We start from the raw sequence: 17610 nt of genomic DNA, 5'->3' as shown, positions 1-17610 counted from the left end.
CACACGTTTATGGCATGTGTAAGCTTAAATGAATGCAAGTTGAGTGTAAAGTAGAGCGAGACGACCTGAGTAGATATAATGCTTAAAGATCATCTATATTTAGTCAATGAAGCAAAAAATATATAAATTTTTCTGAGCTTACGTTCTGAAAAAAAAAAATATTTTCTTGGAACAATGTAAGCTACCGACTATTTGCATGCAATTTCTAATTAAAATCCAATTCCATCCAATAACATTATTTTTGTAATTCATAACATAAATTCTTTATGTAAAACCTCATTATTTTTATAGCAGTAGGTATTCAAACAAGGACACCATTTTCATTAGGTACTTTAATCTCCGATTGAGACTGACCAAAAGTTCAGGTTAAAATGTTCAAAATCAATAGCCAATATAACATTTTTATTATGCGTTTACCATTTTATAAATATATTGAAAATATATTGAATAGCACAGATAAATGTTTACTAATTTTAACCATAGGCCCTAATTAAAACACTAATAACCGATAACCCAAAATATCTCAAGTGGAGTTGCACCAAGAGAGATTATAGAAATTCAAACGGACAAAAGCGAAGATTGAATGCGAAATCAGTTTGAATGTTGACAACAACAAAACTTATATCGGGGAAGTTGGACAATTTGGTATTCCGAGGGGATGACTGTATTTACCACCCCATACTTGTAGGACCTAAAAGTTCCCCATTCACAACTCCCTCACAATCGGCCTTTCAGCTTTCACGTCTCTTGACAAATATTAGAGAGGGTTTCAAATCGAAAATGCAGTGGCTAAATTAGTTAAAAGTTGATGATTTTTTTTTATGTAAAATTAATTTTTGAATGCAATTGGTGTTGTGATTAAATATCAGATTCGACCAATCACAGGGTGATTAAGGTTTTTCTCAAAAAAACACAATTTATCACAGCTAAGAAAACAGTGTTAAAGAGAACATTTTATCAAACAGTAGAAATATCTTAGGCTAATATGTCAAAAACTGGACCGGGGCGCCTGCATTATCTTATCACTCGAGGAGTGAGCGGTCTATTTAGTAGTTGAACATATTTTGATACTGAAACATTTAATCTTTGCAATAGTCCTACTTTTAATTATTTTTTAACTGAGGTTTGCAGGTGAGGAAATGGGAAGGAAGGGTACCACCAACCGCGTCACAATGCTCAGTCAGAGAGAGAGGGAGAATGTGTGTGTGTAAGATAGCCTACCGTGTCCCCTACCTTCTTCTCCCACTGCAGAACATACGGCACGGGGTGATCGGCCGGAAACTCCACCTGGCAGTTGAACACCACCGACTCTCCCAGGATAGCAGTGATGTGGACGGCATCTTGGAAACCACCCACCACACCTGAAACATCCGTAGTCAACATTAACTGACGAAGCAAGTCCCACCTGGCAGTTGAACACCACCGACTCTCCCAGGATAGCAGTGATGTGGACGGCATCTTGGAAACCACCCACCACACCTGAAACATCCGTAGTCAACATTAACTGACGAAGCAAGTCTCCTCCACCTGGCAGTTGAACACCACCGACTCTCCCAGGATAGCAGTGATGTGGACGGCATCTTGGAAACCACCCACCACACCTGAAACATCCGTAGTCAACATTAACTGACGAAGCAAGTCTCCTCCACCTGGCAGTTGAACACCACCGACTCTCCCAGGATAGCAGTGATGTGGACGGCATCTTGGAAACCACCCACCACACCTGAAACATCCGTAGTCAACATTAACTGACGAAGCAAGTCTTCTTCACCTGGCAGTTGAACACAACCGACTCTCCCAGGATAGCAGTGATGTGGACGGCATCTTGGAAACCACCCACCACACCTGAAACATCCGTAGTCAACATTAACTGACGAAGCAAGTCTCCTCCACCTGGCAGTTGAACACCACCGACTCTCCCAGGATAGCAGTGATGTGGACGGCATCTTGGAAACCACCCACCACACCTGAAACATCCGTAGTCAACATTAACTGACGAAGCAAGTCTCCTCCACCTGGCAGTTGAACACCACCGACTCTCCCAGGATAGCAGTGATGTGGACGGCATCTTGGAAACCACCCACCACACCTGAAACATCCGTAGTCAACATTAACTGACGAAGCAAGTCTTCTTCACCTGGCAGTTGAACACAACCGACTCTCCCAGGATAGCAGTGATGTGGACGGCATCTTGGAAACCACCCACCACACCTGAAACATCCGTAGTCAAAATTAACTGATGAAGCAAGTCCCACCTGGCAGTTGAACACCACCGACTCTCCCAGGATAGCAGTGATGTGGACGGCATCTTGGAAACCACCCACCACACCTGAAACATCCGTAGTCAACATTAACTGACAAAGCTAGTCTCCTCGCGACTCCTCAAGCAAAGACGGAGTCTCGCCCATTATGGTCGGGATGCTTCGAGTCATATTTCAACCAAAATATCTGGATAAAAGATCAGTTAAGAATGGATCGACACACCTTGTGTAGTGTGTTATAGACTAAGATCGGCATTTTGTTTGGCCAGGCCCAAAGACAACTAACTGGTTCCAGTTACGATCCATCAAAACGCTCCTAACTTATCTCTGGACGGTACCAAAGACCTTATGATTTCTAGAGTTGATCTATGAGGAATTATTTTACTTAAAGAATGTTCTCACTAGCAGCCTTCTAAAGCTGTCTTGATGGTTTCCTTGCTGGTTTGCTGGATATGTATGTTTATTTCTCTAAAACAAAGAGATATTCTTTCAGTGTTACAATTCCTGTGCAAACTAAATAAAAGTTTTTTTGTAGCGAATTTTCCCTATAGGGAAGTATCTATTACCGTAGGTCTCATGGTAAGACCTAGGCCCGGGACCGATTTACTTTTTCATTTTGATGTCCCCAGAGTCCAAAAACACCATTCGTTCATATTTTTATATATCTATATATAGATACTAGCTGACCCGGCGAACTTCGTATCGCCTAAGTTATAGGTTTCCCCTAAGACAGACCGATGGAAAGAAAGTACCGTTACGTTTAATTTTCAAGATGATCTCGTTCGCATCGCTCAATCACGTCCTGGTTGAAGTTCGTTCGCTACGCTCACTCACCTTTGGGTTGGAGCTCGTTCGCTACGCTCACTCACCTTTAGGTTGGAGCTCGTTCGCTGCGCTCACTTGCCTTCAGGTTAGCTCGTTCGCTACGCTAACTCGCCTCCAGGTTGAAGTTCGTTCGCTACGCTCACTCACCTTTGGGTTGGAGCTCGTTCGCTACGCTCACTCACCTTTAGGTTGGAGCTCGTTCGCTGCGCTCACTTGCCTTCAGGTTAGCTCGTTCGCTACGCTAACTCGCCTCCAGGTTGAAGTTCGTTCGCTACGCTCACTCACCTTTTGGTTGCAAATTAGCTGTTGTCATAAGTGTAAAAGAAATAATAGTGCTACACCCTGTTGGTAATCCTTGTAACTTTAATGCTATTGAACATCATAGAACAGAACCAACTTGTTTAATTGAAACAGCTGTTAAGATTCATTAATTCCATTTCTCATAAGGTTAACATGGGAAACTCCAGAGCCACTGGGGCGGAGGCCTTTTAAGAATTTCGAAACGGGAAATAGTTTACGTCCGATTCGCATACCTACAGAATTTACACACCAAATTTCATAACGATCGGTGAAGTCGTTCCGGAGGAGTTTGCAGACAAACACTGTGACACGAGAATTTTATATATTAGATATATATATGTGTTCATCCGCACGATAACTTGAGTAATTTTTGTCCGATTTTGATGAAATTTGGTTTAAAGGTGTAAGGCGGGATAAACTTTAATGAGTTTGCGATTCAGCATGATCGGACCATGGGAACGGGGTTTTACGGGGGGTTTTATGGGTTAAAAATTGGTTTTTCTCATTTTTGACCCCTAAAACACAAAATTTCCCAATTTATCTCTAGACCATATTAAAGAGCTTAAAAAAACTAATAATTTAGTATATCAAAGTGTTTTTGTACGGTTATTGGTAACGGAGAAAATTCAAAAAATTGTAAATGAAAAATTCCCATGTTATTCTTATGGAGAATATTGAAAATGTTGTAGTTTGTTTGTTTATGGATATTTTGATCAAACTTGGCAAATTTATTTATTTTATACTAAGCTATTAATATTTTACTAAAACACACTTTATTAGTTTTAGTTTCCTTGTGGCAGCAAACCTAGGTACTCGTTAAACCTAATGTTATTTAAATAGATTTAGTTGAAAATCATTCAGATGGAAATTCGCTTAGTCGGCAGGTTTGCTGCGGCGGGGGTATTTCTTTTAGTCGAGGTCTGCTAGACTTCTAGTTGCTTAATTTTGAGAGAAGAGAGTTATCTCAAGAGACTCCTCCTCTTACATCAATGCCTTACATGATTTGTGATGTTGAAGGAAAACTAAATAGTCTTGTTTCCTGGGCACGATTAGCAGCCCTAGGGTGATTTTTTAGAGGATTGCTGGCTACAGTGTCTGTGTTAGGAACCTATTTGGTACGGTATGTAATGAGATTTTACTGAAACTTTTTAAATCTTCGGGTTCAGTTGGTTAGTCATACTGGCCTCGTCATTAGTGTAAATAGTGTCAAATCATTTCAACATAGTTGTCTCCGCCATTTGTATTTCTATTTGCTCACAGAAGAACCTTCTATCTTTGAGTTTAGTCGATGTATGATTAAAATTGTAGAATATAGTAGTCTTAGAACTAAATTGTTTGTTTTTGGTAAATGATTACACAGTAGAACATTTCAGCTAAATGTCAAATTAACCATGAAGATGCTGCGCAGTGGGCTTTCACCGCAAAATGATCATTTACATGACAATGTTATACATATGCAATGCGAAGTTACGATGTGTACACTGAAGAGCATTTCCATATTCACTCTGGGTACTGATATAGATTAAAGCTTGTACAATGGTCGAAGGGGATGTACCATGAGGATTATTTAAAATTACTTGGTCATAGGGTACCAAACCAATAGCACACTGATTTTTAGTCTCAGGTTAACAGAGTGCTTGGTCTGTAAATAGTCACTAAAAATGTTTACTAAAATGCAACGCGTTCAACTTACATGTATAACTTACATGATGTTGATGATGAAGTTACATGATGTGTAACTTCATGTTCACTTACATGATGTGTAAAACAGCCCTTCTAGTAAAATCTTAATTTTGAAACCAATTAACTTTATACTCTTAATAAGATACTACACACAGGGCCGATTTACCGAATAGGCACGGTAGGCACGTGCCTAGGGCGCGAGGCAATTGGCTTTTTTGGGGGGCGCCAAAAATTTGGAAAATAAAAAAAAATTGGTGGTTGTTTGCATGCGATTGCGGTAAACTTTCTAATAATCCCTCGCCGCCGTGTAGACATCGTAATCGTCTCCCGCGTTTGCGGCGAGATTCTTACTATTTTCAGAGGTCAGGTCGTTTAGACATAATTATCGTCTTCCATGATCGAAGCAATATATGAGCATATCCCGCGGTCGTGAGGAGTTTATCATCGTCTACCACGAATGAGGCAAAATTCTGATCTTTTCCCGCGGTCGTAAGGACATTATCTTGGTCTTGCGCGATCGCGGTCAAATTCTGACCACCCCTCGCGGCCGTGAAGACATCATTATATCGTCCCCCGCGGTCGTTTGAACATATTAATCGCCTCCCACGATTGTAAAAAAATGGTAATCATCTCCCTCGGTCTTGTGGAGATCATCATCCTCTTCCGCAAATTAGGCCAAGTACTGAGCTTTTCCCGAGATCGTGTGGCCATTATCATCGCCTTCCGTGATCGCGGCAATATTCTGATCATCCCTCGCGGCCATGTAGAAATCATTATTGTATCTCCCGCGGTCCTGTAGACATCGTAGCCGTCTCCCGCGGTCGTGTATACATGGCAATCGTCTCCCGCGATTGCAGCAAAATGTTAATCATGTTCCGTAGTTGTGTGGAGATCATAATCGTCTTCCCCGATCGCGGTAAATTTCTTGCTGTTTCGCGCGGTCGTGTGGACATTATCATCGTCTTCCGTGATCGTGGCATTATTCTGAATATCTCGCGGCCGAGTGTAGACATTACTATCGTCTCCCGCGGTCACGGAAACTGTTGTCATGCGCGATCACGGTAATTTGAAAACTCCAGGTAGAAATACAAAATTCACACATAATTCCCGGTTCATAAAATTCCCGCAAGATTCCCGGATTTCCCGGTCGGTGGACACCCTTATATATACAAAATGTCTGGAACCAACATTATATCTGGTGAGTGGTTAAAGAAAAACAAATGATATTTTGTGTACGGATATACTATGGTTTTACCTATCTTTTGGTGCCTTGTGAAATGTTTTACCACTTATAGGGAACGTCCTGTGGAGGATGCAGTAAAAAGTTTTAATGGAAGCCTATGGTAAATGATACATAATTTTAAAGGCCATTTTTTTTCTGAGTAAGGAGCCACAAGTTTCATCTCAAAAGGACCACCCTAGCAAAAATGGCGACTGTTTGAAATTTAAAAACTCACTCATAAGGAACGTCCTGTGGAGGATGCAGTAAAAAGTGTTGATGTAAAAAGTATTTTTAAACAAATAATACAGTTATAAAACATAATTGTCTTGCTGTACATTTACTAAACACTTACTGAAAAAAAAACATTTAACTAAATTGTTTGTGTTGTTTTACTAAACTTATTTTTAACAGAAATACCAATTAAGCTTTCTATTTTCAAAAACTTCAAACAGTCGCCATTTTCGCTAGGGTGGTCCTTTTGAGATGAAACTTCTGGCTCCTTACTCAGAAAAAAATGGCCTTTAAAATGATGTATCATTTACCATAGGCTTCCATTAAAACTTTTTACTGCATCCTCCACAGGACGTTCCCTATAAGTGGGTTTTTAAATTTCAAACAGTCGCCATTTTTGCTAGGGTGGTCCTTTTGAGATGAAACTTGTGGCTCCTTACTCAGAAAAAAATGGCATTTAAAATGATGTATCATTTGCCATAGGCTTCCATTAAAACTTTTTACTGCATCCTCCACAGGACGTTCCCTTTAAGTGGTAAAAAATTTCATAAGGCACCAAAAGATAGGTGAAACTATAGTATATCCGTACACAAAATATCAGTTGTTTTTCTTTAACCACTCACCAGATATAATGTTGGTTCCAGACATTTTCAACACCCTGTATATTGCAAAGGGGCGCTACTATTAGTTGTGCCTAGGGCGCTGACAGGGTCAAAAACGGGCCTGACTACACAAATTTACCATACAGGTACTTCAAAATATTTATTGGTTATTTTGCTACAATAACCTCTAAGTAAATCCAAAAACCTAAATTAAAAGAGGTGTTTCAAAAATCTTGTCCTCTGATGTGCGAAACTGTGCCCAACTTCATTTCAGTAGGCTACAGTGGGCTATAATTTTAGTAGCTTGGTCAAGTCAAGTTTAGTAGTAAGTGTAGTCAAAACACATACCGGTAGCGTAGGAATGAACTATAACTAAAACTATCTCATTGTTTTAACGAATCACCAGATTTAAAATTATTTTGTAAACCCCCACCTATCTTAGTTATTTAGTAAAAGTTTCCCCTGCAGGTAACTTACTGGAGAGCTCATATCTGGCTTCTGAATAAATTCAACACATTCACCGAGGTTGGTAGAAGCCGATAGTATGATTGTGTCAATATGGGATGACAGACACTGTTTGCACATAACATGCAGAGCTAACTGGCCATGTAACAAGAGCCAGCATGTAAAGCTAACACGCTGCGTAACCCACTGTACGCATTACACTAAACTGCTTCTACATTACTGTCACAGTCTTTTCCATCATTGGTGACTGATTACGAGGCCAATATCGTTCACAATGAATATATGTAATGAATTATCACTGTGTTCCTATCTATAAGGCTATGCTGCGTTCTCTAAGCTTTAGGTTTTATCACTAGTTTTCCTCTGAACCACTAAATGGATACGGTACGGTACTGTAGGTAGGCCTACTTGTTAAAATTTATGAGATTAGCAAAGCAATAACAATAGGTTAAGACAAGACCTAGATAAGTTAGCTACCTTAACAACCTCCAAATTAATTTTATTGAAATATTTTTTAACCAAGAAAATGACGTAAAACCTTTATCAGCCTATCCGACTCCAAATTGTATTAAGAATCGATTGTTACAAGCAATTTTGAAGTTTGGTACCTATAAGGTTTTAAGTTTGGTTATCGATCAGACAGATAGGCCTACTTGTATGTTCAATAACTTAAATAGTAGGCCTACAATCGACAGGTAGGCCTGCAGTACAAAGTTTATTTTTGTTTTTAATAGATTATTCCACATAAGTTAGGTCTACCTCTAATAAACTTTTAAATACGGTACTTTCCCCAACAACCCTAAAATAAACTAGGCCTAACTTAACTTACTCTCATAATCTGGCACCTACACAAGTTACATTAATGTCAATGATAAGCAAATCGGCTATAAATTTTAGCAAAACTATCCCAACATTTAAACTCAACATAAGCTCCTAACCTAAGTTAACTTAACTTAAACTGAAGAACTGTTGCACTAACCTGGGATAATTATTGCGAGGAGAAGAGATGCAACGTTGGTGACGGTCAGTGTATGGACGGCCTTATGGTGCTGTGGCCGCATGCCCATCCCTCTGGTTCCATAGTCTTTGCTACATCTCCCTCGACATCGTCACCTGGACAAAATTTCACAATATTAAGTTACCAGTAGGCTACTTAAATAAATTGCTTGTCTGCTGATGCAACAATTTCAAATTCACCATCTTTAAGGTTACCGTTGGTAACTTAAGTGTACCTATTCAGACGCATAATTAAACTTTGAAAAAGGATTTAAGTTAGCCTAGGCCAAGTACGGTTTTAAGGATCTTAGTCAGTAACAAAGCTACACAGGTCATCACACACCATTCTACACTCATCCTTCACACATCACATCACACATACTGTATTTGGGTTAAAATACGCACCTAGGTGGCGTTCCCATCTCAATAATTGATAATAAACGATAATATTGTTTAGATTAAGTTAAATTGAACAAAAACTCTAGATAAGGGTAAGGTACATAATTGGTTAACCAAATTACAGTAAATGTTGGATACAAAGTGTGACTGCTCATGAAGGATTTTTTGCTTTCTTATTTTTAACTTTATTCCAGATTGTTTATCTTAAGTTATCTAACACTAGTACTGACAAAGTTACACTCTCTTTAAGTTTGTTATTTTAATTGTTGACTTATATTTTACCTTTTTTTGAGTTGCCTAGGTCATTCGGATAGGCTTGGCTTATAAAATCTCAAGTTGACAATTAATTAATTACCAAGCACTAGACCTATCCATTTATAGTAAAAACAGGCTACGTCCCGATCCGAGCATAACAAACATTCAAAAAAGTTAAACAGCATAAAAAATATAAGAAATTGTGTCAAGATGTGTTCAGTATAAACAAAAGCATTCTTTCAATTCAAAGCGACTCATTGCTTTTGTTTTCTGCTTTGTTTGTTTATGTTTATGTTTGTTCGTGTTGCTTCTTCTTCTTTATAAGAATTTAAATCAGCCAGCCAATGAGCTCTCACCATTTTTTTCTTGGCCATTCCTACTTTCTTCTTCATCATTGATGGTTTTATGTTTTATCTATGGTAGTGATATCATAGATTAAACTTAGTCAATGGCGATTTAGTACGTAAACACATCGTGTTCTATATTTTTAAGTATTCCAGTGTATGGTGTAATGCACGTTGAACCATTGACTATTTGAACTTTAACCAATGGTGGCCGTGGCTTATCACTCATATCATAAAACGAAACTTAACGTTTGATAGTACTGCAAGACAAGATGCAAGTAGACTTCTTTTTGTATTGTAAAACTTAGGCTTGTTTTAAAGTGTATTAATAGTCTGTATTAATAGTTGTTTTTAATTTAACAGTCGTTATTTTGCTGCATGTATCCCCCCAATTACTACTGTACACCCAGTGTACCCTTACTCTGTAGCAACAACACTAGAGAACGGATGGGTTTACAATAAAATAATTCGAAGTAGTCATTTAAAAGCTGGCAAAAAATGAATTTAAAAGATTTAAACATAAAATTTAACTCACTTTGACTTTGCACATTGGACCGGACATAAGCATCCGACCAAAGTCTCTAATCAATCTACAAGGAAGATAAATCTATAAACGAGAATGTTTAATCTGTGGTTTATCAACCAGCTAAAAGTAAAACACAAGAAACCACACTCACGTTGAGGATTTGAAGTCAGCGTTTATTATTTCGGAGTGGTGGAGAGTGATTTCAATCTGAAAAGAGCAAGGACGGGATGCTTTCAAACCCGAGTGTTGCCCATTATGCGAGGCCGGGGACGGAGAAGGGGGTAGATGTTCAACCATTAGCCCCTGATTACCCCATAATATCCAACCGCGAGTACAGAATGCACCCTGTCGATGTGTTTTTTATTGTCATTAGTTTAACATCATAACATACGATTTATATGCCTCTTTTATTTGTGTGGGGTTGCGTGTTGCGTCTAGTGGCTGTTGTAAGAGGATGGGAGGGGGAGGAAGTACCAGATAAAACCATTCCACATTTTAGACAAACTAACCGTTGGGAAATATAGATAATATCACTTATTCAACTAATACAACAGACAATACACATTACAACTGCGAACGTCAGAACGAGTGGTGACATTGATGTCTTGATTTTATCATAGAGTATAGAGTCTTTATACACTGATCAACATGTGACGTAAAAAATAGGAAATTTTTAACGTTAAATTTGAATCAAGTATAATGTTACCATAACATTTTAACTAGTGGCATTAAAAAAATTAACGAGTAAATAACACACTCATGCATTACACCTAAATTTAAGAGAAAAACGTTTAGAGTGCATCCGCACTCAATCTTTACCCACACACAACCCCATATTTTAAAGAACTTACAATAGGGTGATAAGTCTACTTAAAGTCTCCAAAGACATGTAAATAACAGATTGTAATAAAATATAGGACAAAAACACGTGCATAAACTATTATCATTCGGCGGAGTGAGTCTCCTTGTGCAAAAACGAATCCAAAGCAAAAGGCAATTTCCAGAAGTTTGGCACATCGACGGGCTGATCAGAACGTTGCTCCTGGTTATTTAATCACACCCATCGGTAAAAGAATCACGCCTGACTATAGCAGCCCAACAAAAGCGGGACATATGATTTTTTAAATGTACAAACCCTAAGACAATTTTAGAGCAGACGTACAACAAAACGTGTCTGTAACATTAAGATTTATTAATTCCTTAACAGTAAAAAAAAAAAAAAAAAAAAAACACTCGAAAGTTAGTAACGACAAGGTGGCATGTCTGGCCATCGATCGTCGTTTGGGGGAAGGTATCGACACTGTTGTGTTGGGGGGGGAGGGGGGGAGAAGGGTGGTCCTAGCTACTTGACAAAAGCCAAGGTGAGTGGCTGGGATCGGAAACTCGCGTTTACAATATTTGATAGAGTTGTCAAACTTACTTTAAAATTAGCAGAAAATATGTGTTTTTTTTATGTAATAAAAATAATAACTGTAATTCATTACGCATTCAACTATTTTCTTTAAAAAAATATCTACCACTGATCCATGCTGATGGGAGTTCTAATTCTGTATATAAAAATCAATGCTTAAAGACCCCTTTTACCCCTACCTCTCTATAAAAAATGCAAAGATTATCGGGACTTCTGTTTTCAACGGGTGGATGTAAATCGAACGTTTAGGTCTTGGCGTTCTTAACAGTTATGATTTAATTTTATTCTATCCTGATTCTGTTTACCAGATATTTATCACAGTACTATTGTGAATTTCCTAACTATTGCCCTGTCAACTTGTAGACCTATACCTGACATGTGATCCTAAACCACGTTATTCTGATCATTGTTTCAAAGTAAAGTACAAAACACAAAAAAAGGTTGTCAACATTTAAATATGTTCTAAGATTCTAGGACATAACATTGTCCACTAATAAAAATCTTCATTATGGAAAACTAATTTTAGAAACTCGACGTAAATACAACGTTACAAAGTCCGCAAAGTCGATTTGAATTTTTTAACAATGAGCAAAGTCATAAATCAGTTTGGACATTTTGATAAATCCTTTTCTTTTATTTGAAAAACATATCTTACTAATATTATAAATGTGAAAGTTTAGATGTATGGATGGATGTATGTTTGTGACAAGTGAACGCAAAAAATACTGGTCGGATCGGGCTGAAATTCGGCATGATGATAGCTCATATTCCCGATTAACATATAGGCATATTTTTATCCCAAAAATCCTTCCGGGCTCCGCCCCAGTGGCTCTGGAGTTTCCCATGTTAAACTTATGAGAAATGGAATTAATGAATCTTAACAGCTGTTTCAATTAAACTAGTTGGTTCTGTTCTATGATGTTCAATAGCATTAAAGTTACAAGGATTACCAAGAGGGTGCAGCACTATTATTTCTTTTACATTTATGACAACAGCTAATTTGCAACCAAAAGGTGAGTGAGCGTAGCGAACGAACTTCAACCTGGAGGCGAGTGAGCGTAGCGAACGAGCTAACCTGAAGGCAAGTGAGCGCAGCGAACGAGCTCCAACCTAAAGGTGAGTGAGTGTAGCGAACGAACTTCAACCAGGACGTGATTGAGCCATGCAAACGAGATCATCTTGAAAATTAAGAAGTTAAACGGGGCAAAGCCCGCGGGTTACAGCTAGTATTTATATAAATTAACAACGGTGGTGTTTTGCAATGCGATAGCTGAATGAACAACACAAGTCACTTTAGAGATAGGAGTAGGGCCTATAACCCAAAAATGTGCACAGATAGAACACTTTTTTGAAATAATTTAGTTGGCTGACGACCAGTAAACTTGGGAAGGTTTAATCATATCCCTGTTTTAATCCAGAGGGCCTGCGAGGCTGCATGGCAGAACTTTTGGGGCCCAAAAACCGGCCTAGCGTGTTTATAACTTTGCGAATTAGTCTCGCTTTCGTTGACGTTATACTACAACCGAGTGGCAATGGTAGTGGGAAATATTAACATTTTAAAAATGAATATGGTTTTTTGCGGGGTTCTGCGTACTAAAATTATCAATATACGTTTTATCGAAAACGAATACAGGAGTTATATTGACGGGATGTCAAAAGTAGTTCAGCAAAAGATGTTACTAGAGAAAAAGGACCCATTTCTTCTTCTCCTTTGATGTCTGTATCTATTTTCTCTGACGCCCGCCCATAACATCTTGCAACCCTTGAATATCATCCCTTGTGTCATTCCCTTTTCATCTTCAAATTCAACAGGGTTAGAGGAAATAATATTCAGCAGAATGTTTGTCGATCTATGTCCGAGTTAGTTCACTGAACATATGTGCACTTGTTACGTAGACTATTCTATACGAAATTGAGGATTCAAAAACACTACCTATTGTATTACTAGGCCTACTGCATAATAAGATTACTTCATTTTTAGGGTATCTTTTTAGGAAAAAATCCTCGTTTTCTACATGAACACTTTTCAAACAGTTACTAAGTAGTTTGCAGTAAAAGTCCTTTACGTTTTTGTATATTTTATGGGATTTTCTGGTGGGCAAATATATTTCGATTGACCATAAAGTAAATACACCGACACTTTAATTTAATAAAATTAATCTTTTGAATGAACGTCTCAAGGTGGGAAGATCCTCTCTAAAGTACGGGGTGAGGGATAATTAATGGATGGGTGGATTTCTAACTAAGGCTATGGTTTGCATTTTAAAAATAGATTTAATATACATCAGGCTTTTAGGTAGATAAATAGCTTTGGAATCACAATACTGCAATGCAAATAAAATACACCAGTAGGGTTATTAGACCTACAATCCATTTTCAGAGTGGACGTTTTTCATTTTCTCATGAAGGATATTCCTAGGTATTCTTTGGGACGAAGCTTACAGAAGAGTGTGCTTTTTAATGTCTGGATTTCTAGCTACGACTAGTTTGCAGTGTAAAAATGTTTTTATGCTATTTATTTCGAAACCAACTACAACGTTAAAGACATCGAGGAAAATCGTTGTTCCACAGTGATATCAGTCGAAATACACTATGATATACATAAACCAATCTGTGATTTCGTATGTGAAGAATCGGTGAGTTTATTTACTGAAAATCCTCGACGCCACAACCGTCACAATAACGTGACCAAAGGTATTTCTGAGCGGATCTGGAAGGTCGCTGTCGCTGGTGATCGATCAGAAACGTTCCAGATACTTTGGTGGAGGGACTTCGTTCAACTTGCTTACTGGGAAACTTTTACAATGCAGTAGGCTATGTAAATGATTTAAAATTTAATAAAAACCAGAACTGGCAGAAACTTAGGTTTTGTCGTTACTAACCTAAGTGAGCGATGGTATAGGTGGGTTCTGGGGTGAAGCTAATTCACCTAAAATAAAATGTCTTATGTAGTCTGAGTTTTATCCCTGCATTCACCTGACTAATCTGGAACCTTCCTCGCTTAATCCTCCAGGAGTTGCATTTCCTCAACGTTGTGAAACCGACACAACCCACATAATCGAGAAGCCACTTCACACCTACTGTTGTCTTTAATACGATATTTGATACTTATTTTGGCAGAATTACGTATAAGAAGACATTTCGTAGGTTTAGCTAAAGTTATAATTGTACAACATCTATACAAAACATTGTAAAACAGTGATTTTGTAAAAATGGTGATATAGGAACGCAAATTGTAATTTACATGGAAGAAATGCGTTTCACCAAACTAAAACTACTAAAAATGTTACAATAGCTTCCCTGGCCCATCTTTCAACACAATCTATCTATATATTAATAGGCAAGCATGTTTCTTTAAAACCTTTTTTCTCAGCTCGTGTTCATAGTAGGGAAAATCTATGCATACCGTTAGAAAACTATTTTCCTGTAGGTGTGCAGAATCCCTTTATAAATTTAAATAGGCTCAAAGATAAGCACAAAAAATGAGTTTAAAAATTTGAAAATATTAACATGGATCTTATGCGTTGCCATGCTGGTAACGAAATAACAACGAAATATAAACAGAAAACCAAAACAAATGGAAGAAACTCAAATCACATGTTTTATTTACAGTGTGGGGTGAAAATAGATAAGTGAGTACATTACGTATTTTTGGTCGAGTTTCGACCACTGGACGACCTCTCGTATATATAATTCCGTAAGTCAAATTTTTGTAAAGAAATTGTGAGTGACTGGATGGCCGTAGAAGGATGGGAGGGGTCTTATTTTAAAGGTCTTGACGTGAATTTTGAGGGAAAACTATTCATTTTTCTTATTTTTTTACCATAAATTCGCAACAGAATAAAACTTTTCCCATTAAAACAACATGGGGTTTAATTTGTTTACATCTTTTGAAATTAAAACAGCTGTGCCACAGATTTGAAAACAGTGATCAATACACACATTTGGTTTACTTTTAGCCAGTCAACTATGAAATGTATACTATAATAAAACTGAAATATTGAAGATTAGTCGGGAAAACGTCTGCATTCTTTGTTTATATTTATTTAAATCATATACTCAAGTTTCATTTTGTCGTGCTTTTACGTTATTGTCGTGTTAAAGGAATAAACGACATAGAATAAATATTCTGTATAAATAATCAAAGAGTCGAAATTAAATCTAACTTCTGTTTTGTTTTTATTTTTAAATCATATGTTCAAGTTTATTTTAAATGATGTTGTTTTCTTTATATTTCTACACATTTTAAGGTTAAGGGGGAACTGTTCATAGGAATGACAGTGCGCGTAGGAGAGCAAGAGTAGATAATGACGAACTTAATCAAGATATGTTACAACCCCTTTTTAGGAGACCCATGGTAGACGAGAGAAATGTAAAGATCCATGATGCAGGATTATTGGACCAAGTGTGCATTCAATGTAGTGCTCTTCATTTTAGAGAAGAACTAACGAATAATCATTTTATGACATGTTGCCATAACGGACTTATTAACCTTCCTCAGCCAAAAACTAATGTAGAACTTAAAAGTTTGTTTGAAGAGAGCCCACAACTGTATAAATTAATTCGACAATGCAACAGTGCGATGGCTTTTGCTTATTTTTCAGCCAGTAAGAAAAATATTCCAGGAAAAGGACCATACTGTTTCAAAATTCAAGGACAGATTTATCGTTCAATCTCAGATTTGCTGCCTCAACATGATGAAGACCCCGTGTATGGCCAATTGTACATTATTGACACATCAACAGCAACAGAAATTCGTCAAAGGCGTCGAGAAAATAGTGACTTAAAACCTGAAATATTGTCAAAACTAGCTGAAATTCTATTAGAAAATCCATTTGCACAAATTTACAAAAGAGCTTCGGAAGAAATGGTTGTACAAGGTGACAGTGAATTAGAACTTAGGTTTGTAGACAGGATAAATATGGATCGTCGTAAGTATAATAAGCCTACTGCAGATGAAATTGCAGGCGTCTTCAATTCATCTGAAGGCGAACCTCCAACGAATTTTTAAAATTCCAAACAGGGAAGCTTTTATTTATCCTCATTAACCACAAGACCAAAGCTACCTTAGTAAACCAGTATTTATTCACAAACAATGATATGTTTGCTGCCTTTTCATGTTAAACCACTGGAGTGATTCAAATTATTTATTGAAAATAACATCAACAAAAGCAAACAAAGAAGAACAACAAACTGGTTTTTACACAAAAGATATGGTGAAGGGATGCCTATTCTGACACATAGATAATGTTATTCTGAGTTTGTTTAAATACCGGTACTGCAAAATGTTGTTTTACATTTGAGCTTTTTAGGGACTTATGTCCCTACAAGCCACTAGTTAATAAGAGTAATAACATTATTTACCACTTAATATACACATATTTATTTTACTGTACAATTAACCATCATATTTTGTAAAAGTTACTTGTATGAAACATATTGTGGGAGTGATGTAGAGACCAATGATTGGAGTGATGATGTGTATGATTGGAAATACAAATGATTGAAGTGATGATGTGAGTGATTGGAAATACAAATGATTGGAGTGATGATGTGAGTGATTGGAAATACCAATGATTGGAGCGATGATGTGAGTGATTGGAAATAAAAATGATTGGAGTGATGGTGTGAGTGATTGGAAATACAAATGATTGGAGTGATGATGTGAGTGATTGGAAATACCAATGATTGGAGCGATGATGTGAGTGATTGCAAATACAAATGATTGGAGTGATGATGTGAGTGATTGGAAATACAAATGATTGGAGTGATGATGTGAGTGATTGGAAATACCAATGATTGGAGCGATGGTGTGAGTGATTGGAAATACAAATGATTGGAGTGATGATGTGAGTGATTGGAAATACCAATAATTGGAGCGATGATGTGAGTGATTGGAAATACAAATGATTGGAGTGATGATGTGAGTGATTGAAAATACAAATGATTGGAGTGATGATGTGAGTGATTGAAAATAGAAATGATTGGAGTGATGATGTGAGTGATTGGAAATACCAATGATTGGAGCGATGATGTGAGTGATTGGAAATAAAAATGATTGGAGTGATGATGTGAGTGATTGGAAATACA

At 37.4% G+C, this 17610-nt stretch overlaps 1 protein-coding gene across 7 annotated transcripts in view; it reads right to left on the bottom strand.

Annotated features, from left to right (window-relative positions):
- Positions 1–17610, bottom strand: part of LOC128987337 (protein turtle) — a 230210-nt gene that overhangs the window by 46280 nt on the left and 166320 nt on the right. For all 7 annotated transcript variants that reach the window (XR_008490230.1, XR_008490229.1, XR_008490231.1 and 4 more), the window contains 2 exons: positions 8569–8702; positions 1222–1361 (listed from right to left, as the gene is read on the bottom strand). Coding sequence is in view for 4 of the 7 variants with exons in the window: in XM_054408126.1 (XP_054264101.1) it covers positions 1222–1361; positions 8569–8656 (228 nt within the window). In the remaining 3 variants the exon portion in view is untranslated. The remainder of the gene's footprint in view (positions 1–1221; positions 1362–8568; positions 8703–17610) is intronic.

The sequence above is a fragment of the Macrosteles quadrilineatus genome, unplaced genomic scaffold (genome assembly GCF_028750875.1).
Source record: "Macrosteles quadrilineatus isolate MER2022 unplaced genomic scaffold, UCM_ALF_1.0 Scaffold_2__2_contigs__length_208266976, whole genome shotgun sequence".
In the NCBI taxonomy this organism is placed as follows: domain Eukaryota; kingdom Metazoa; phylum Arthropoda; class Insecta; order Hemiptera; family Cicadellidae; genus Macrosteles; species Macrosteles quadrilineatus.
Note: the sequence above shows the minus strand (reverse complement) of the source record. Positions and strands in the feature narration are given on the sequence as shown.